We start from the raw sequence: 5,166 nt of genomic DNA, 5'->3' as shown, positions 1-5,166 counted from the left end.
TACTTTAGCAAGCATTTCATTCTTGAGAATTGCATACAAAGCACAATAAAACAAAAAGTGCATTTCTCTTCCAGTTTCATATTTTAGTCACACAGAGAACATCTTCAGTCCTCCTCTGGGACTGAGTGACATCATCCAGTTTCTAATACTAGAGGAAAAGTGAGAGGTTTTGGTTTTCACACACTCGCCTCTGTTTTTTAGTTAAGCTCCATGTCACTTAAAGCTCTGGACCATAAACATTCTTTATTACAATTTAAGTTTGTAATTTTGGTTTATGTAAAGTGTCACTAACCCATTCATACTTACAAGTTTCAAAATAAAATAATTCAATTCGTTCAATATTACACCTCTCTCACCAGTTTTGGGGTGTTTCTACGCACACCCAGGAAATAGAGCACAGCTCCACACATGTATTTTTCAATATTTATTGTATGTTTATATATAATAACATAAAGAATTCATTAAAATGGAACACATGAAAAAGTACATTGCACTTGTCCAACCCTTTTACCTATGGGGCGTAAGTTCAACATGTGGAGCTGCAGAAACCATTCCTACAAGTTTACTTTGACTTCCATACCCATACTGAACGGCTACATCCCCGGAGCTCATTACCCTCCAGGTGATGACTTATGGCACAGGAGGCTGACACCTCTGGTGCACAGAACAGATATTTTTAGCTAGGAGAATAATTCTTGTCATAAAGTTGCACAACAGGGAGCACAGTGGGGAGGAAAACCAGAGTGTTGAGACATGCTGTCACTGACACCTTTATGACTGGGCTCTGCATTTGCCAGAAAATTGAGCTGAAAGAAAATACACGGACTGATGGCGGTCACAGCTAAGGAATAAAAAACACACACTGGCATTGGTGAGCACAGACATATAAAAATGGTTTCTATGAGCCCATGGTGCATTTCAGGCCATGAACCTCCCTGCTGTGTCTGACCAAACCACTCTTCTTAAATCATACTGGGTCAATAGAATAAAAGCTTGCCTGTAACAAAGCCAGGAAAATATATATATATATATACTGTATATATATACTGTATATACTAACACCTCACAAATTAAACAGCTACTAGTTGCACCATTTTCATTGCTTCTTTTGTTGGGCCACAAATTGTCAAGTAACAACACTGTTTGGATTGTGAGATGAGCAGAATAAGTGTTTATACGTGCTCTAGTCCAAATAACTCAACAGTGAGTCTAACAGTTTCAGACCACATGTAAAGTTTGTTGATGAAAGGAAGAAAATTTGTGGGTTTAATGAAACCATTGTGGGGATGTTAGACACTTCAGATAATGTTACATAAGTGTTGAAGGAGAAGATTATGCTTAATTCATTACTACTTGATCACACATGAAGCCAGTTGTTTTTTTTTTTATAAAGAACATCACAATGTCTTATAAAGATAACATAGTTTAGATCTTAACAAAAGGAAATAGCTAACCATGATGTAACTCCTTGGCTTTTGTTTGTGGTTTGAATAAGCGAACAGTTTTTAAGAAGAAGTTATAAGAACTGACTGATTACCAGCTTGTTTTGATATCAGATTGACCTAACCAAGCAGCAGCAGAGATCACACAAACATCTGGGGAAGTTTTCATGAGATAATTGATCAAATAAGAAATAAAAACAAGACGTTTTAGAGTTTTATTTACAAAAACTAATATTGAAAACAAATCCTCTTTTTTTTACACCTCACAATTTGTTCTGTCAGATAAAGTCTTAATTAAATAAATGAAGTTTGTGAGGCCAGACAAACGGGATACGAATACTTTTGCAAAGAAATGTATTTGTTGTATTTTGCTGTTTCTCCATTGAGAAAAACATGCAGTAAAATGTTCACAACTCTTCATCTTAACAGCTTGTGTTAAACTCTGAACTTTGCCTGGTATACCAACAAGAAAAACGACTTCATGATGTCATGTCCTCTTCAAGACGGTCTCCTTAGTCCTGAGTTCTCAGCAAAGTAAAAACAACTCTTAGAACAACAGAGATAAGGCTTTGGAATGTTTTCGGATGACTTGTGGAAAAAGTCTTAAAAATAGGATGAACCAGCTGCGCGGAGATAACTCAGGTTTTCTGATTTGCTGGAAAAGGCCTGAGGGAGAGATGACTTGCGTGCTTCACGTACACGTCGCCATCCACCAGCTTTACTTCATAAACTTGTTGCTGTGAAAGTGAAACCACAAGACGAAAAGTCATAAGTGCTCGAAAATGATAAACAGCAGTGGAAAACAATTATATCTTAATGTGTGCAACTGATGTCATCTGTGAAAAACCAGACAATACTGACAAAAACCCAATGTGCCATCTGATCTAAAGTTTGCTTTATCCACCTCGGACCGCAGGGCAAAAACAAATTTTGAAACAATTTATTGAAAACAATTACTTTGCACTGGTGTTGCTGCCATTTTAATTAAATATAGCTATGCAAATGGAAGGATTAAAGATTATGCATTGATTCCTAAATAATTTTTTTGTCTGCTGCTGAAAGCTGGGATTAATAAAATAATAAAACATTTATTGTACCCTATGATATTTTATTATTACACACTGCAGGTCAAATTCATATTTTTCATTTCCACAAAATACATTATTTGCTCATATAATCATTTTATATGGGGATTTAAGCACATGGAAAGAATAAGGACACAACTAATAAGGCTTTTATTGCATCACTGACCTCTAATAATGTCCCAGACTTCCCAGTTCTGAGATCATAGCCATAGTCATGCCAGGGACAGAAGACCTGCAGGACTCCATCAGCCTCCTCAATGTCTCCCTCACACAGAGGACCCCCTGAGGTTAGTGCAGCAAACAGCTAAAGTTACTATGGTGGGGAATTTTTGTTAAAAACACAGGTGGATAACAAAGTGTGGGTTTCCACAAAATACAATACTTTTTGAGAAGCACACTCAGAAAAAATAAGAATAAAAAAACAACGCCTCCACCCCGTCTGCTACTTCTGTTTGGTGAGTTTTAGTTGATGACATCACAAGAGGCACAAGAATCAAGGTGAATAACATTGGAGGAGATTATAGCTTTGGACAAACTTTGAATCATTTGAGCTACACCCAACGTCATCCTGGTTTCTATTCCTAGAACCACCTTCACGCATTTCATTATTGTCAAATGTTCCTAAATAATTGTTGTGCTCTGAAACACTGCTCAGGAGTTTTGTTGTAGTAATATTTGCTAATGGCAAAGAAACAACCTAATGTTAATGTTTATCCATCGTCATCAGTGGCCATGCCAGCCTGGATATTCACGGCAGGTGCAGCAGAGAGCAAGGAAAAGAGTGTGAGCAGCGCTTACATGAGTATGATTAACAATGCTAAGACCTTCCTTTTAGCTGCAAATGGTTGTTTTTCACAGAGGTTGTTTCTGACATATTTCCTCGTATAACATGAGACAGATTATCTGTCTGATTATCCTCATATTATACTATCAGGATATAGTGACAGTTTTAACAAAATTGTAAAAACAAAACAACAAAAAAAACTTTTTTTTTAAATAAAAAAAAAGCTATTTCATAGTTTTAATCTAGTGTGTCTTATCTAAATTATTCTTCTTTCGAGAAAAAGTGAAGGTGACAATTGGTAATTTCTGAAAACCAGACGGCAGGGGGCAGAATGCTCCCCCCCCCCCATTTGTTTCTATCCTTCTAGTCTCGCATATTCATATTTGATTTTGCAAAAGAAACAATCGCCACATATGTCAACATGGGCTGCATTCATCATACACTGAGCAAAGCGCTGCTTTCCTTTAAACTAGGCAGAAATTAAGTGTGTTTTTACCGGAGTGAGCACAGCGGGCGTCCATGGCAAAAAACTGTCCCCTGACATAAAAGAGGCAGACATCGCTGTCGCGGCCGAGAGGGGAGTACATTAGACGGCAGGGCTTCTTGGAAAGCTCCGAGGCTCGGCCTATAAGTCTCCATGAAGCGCCCGTCGTGTTCCCTTCATCATCCTCCGAGCCAGAAGCCATAAATAACTGCGGAGTTATATGGTTTTGTAATTTGCGCAGCTACAGCCTTGTTTTTTTCTCACGGGTGCGCACGGTGTGCTTGCTGTTCGCAGCATGTAAATATTCCATATTTAACCACCAGACTATCACAGCTCTCATCCAGCAAGGAGCTACTGCAATCTGTGTCTGCCGAGCTGCTGCTGGCTCAACCTCAACCTACCGTCATAGAGCGGGATTACATATATCATATATGTATATATCTAACGTTTAAGCTATTTATGCTCCAGCAATCATATATATATATATATATATATATATATATATATATATATATAATGTATATAATACCAGCTATATAATGTATATATAATATATATATATATATATAATGTTTATATATATATAATGTGTATATATATATGAATGGATGGACCCAGACAGACCCCTCCTGTTCTTTGATTAGGGTCAGTCTGTTTCTAACAACACAGCTCCATTGTGTATTGTCTAGTACTTTGTTGGTGGCCTGTTGAGTTAATTAAAGACAGATTCTTACCAGATTCCAAAGTTGTGTGGTAAATGTGGAGCATAGCTTTTCATGTTCTCTATAACTACTTGAAAAGAAATCCTCAATTATTAGACAAGGAGCTTAAAACTGTTCTTTCATGGCGGCTAGGCAGCAGTAGTTGATTACTTTCAATTTCTTTCTCTAAAGTGATGGGAGTTATTGCTAATTATTTCAGTCATTTATTTATTTATTTTTTTAAAAACCAAATTCCATCTCAACTATTTGATGTATTTTGTGGTATTTTATTGAGACACTATCAAATTAGAGACAATACAATAGGCAAAATGTTTGTCAACTGTTTAATTTATGCTCCTGCAATAATCTTCAGGAATATATGGAGCAACTGACTTTAGCACCAAAATAATCCTGGCCCTGTTCCATAAAAACAGAGACACAGCTGAATTTGTGCAGAAGAAAATCTATTTGAAAAATGAAAATAAACGGCATTAATAGTGATATATAGTGATTAGGCATTAGATCATGACCACTGACAAGTACAGTGAATTACACTGATTATTTCTGCATCATGGCACATTACAACACATTCATCAGAAGTGCTTCGTGGAAGGAGCATGGCTGACCAATGCTCATGGATATGAGTAGGATAGCCTGGCCATAATTATTG

The 5,166-nt window shown here is 36.9% G+C and overlaps 1 protein-coding gene across 1 annotated transcript; it reads right to left on the bottom strand.

The window, feature by feature from the left end:
• Positions 1–411: 411 nt before the first annotated feature.
• Positions 412–4,182, bottom strand: LOC114151459 (Rieske domain-containing protein). The gene is made up of 3 exons (XM_028028677.1): positions 3,808–4,182; positions 2,694–2,809; positions 412–2,179 (listed from the first exon to the last, which is right to left on the bottom strand). The coding sequence occupies exons 1-3, from the start codon at positions 3,995–3,997 to the stop codon at positions 2,081–2,083; spliced, it is 405 nt and encodes a 134-aa protein (XP_027884478.1). The 5' UTR covers positions 3,998–4,182; the 3' UTR covers positions 412–2,080.
• Between the last annotated feature and the right edge of the window lie 984 nt (positions 4,183–5,166).

This window comes from Xiphophorus couchianus, chromosome 9 (genome assembly GCF_001444195.1).
Source record: "Xiphophorus couchianus chromosome 9, X_couchianus-1.0, whole genome shotgun sequence".
NCBI lineage: Eukaryota > Metazoa > Chordata > Actinopteri > Cyprinodontiformes > Poeciliidae > Xiphophorus > Xiphophorus couchianus.
This window is presented reverse-complemented; position numbering and strand designations above follow the sequence as displayed.

What these genes read in the sequence shown, in the direction of transcription:
- LOC114151459 (XM_028028677.1), bottom strand. Translation starts at nt 3,997, where the DNA reads ATGGCTTCTGGCTCGGAGGATGATGAAGGGAACACGACGGGCGCTTCA. An exon ending in CGCCCGCTGTGCTCACTCCG is followed by an intron (nt 2,810 to 3,807) that starts GTAAAAACACAC and finishes CACTAACCTCAG; the next exon opens with GGGGTCCTCTGTGTGAGGGA. An exon ending in AGTCTGGGACATTATTAGAG is followed by an intron (nt 2,180 to 2,693) that starts GTCAGTGATGCA and finishes TCACTTTCACAG; the next exon opens with CAACAAGTTTATGAAGTAAA.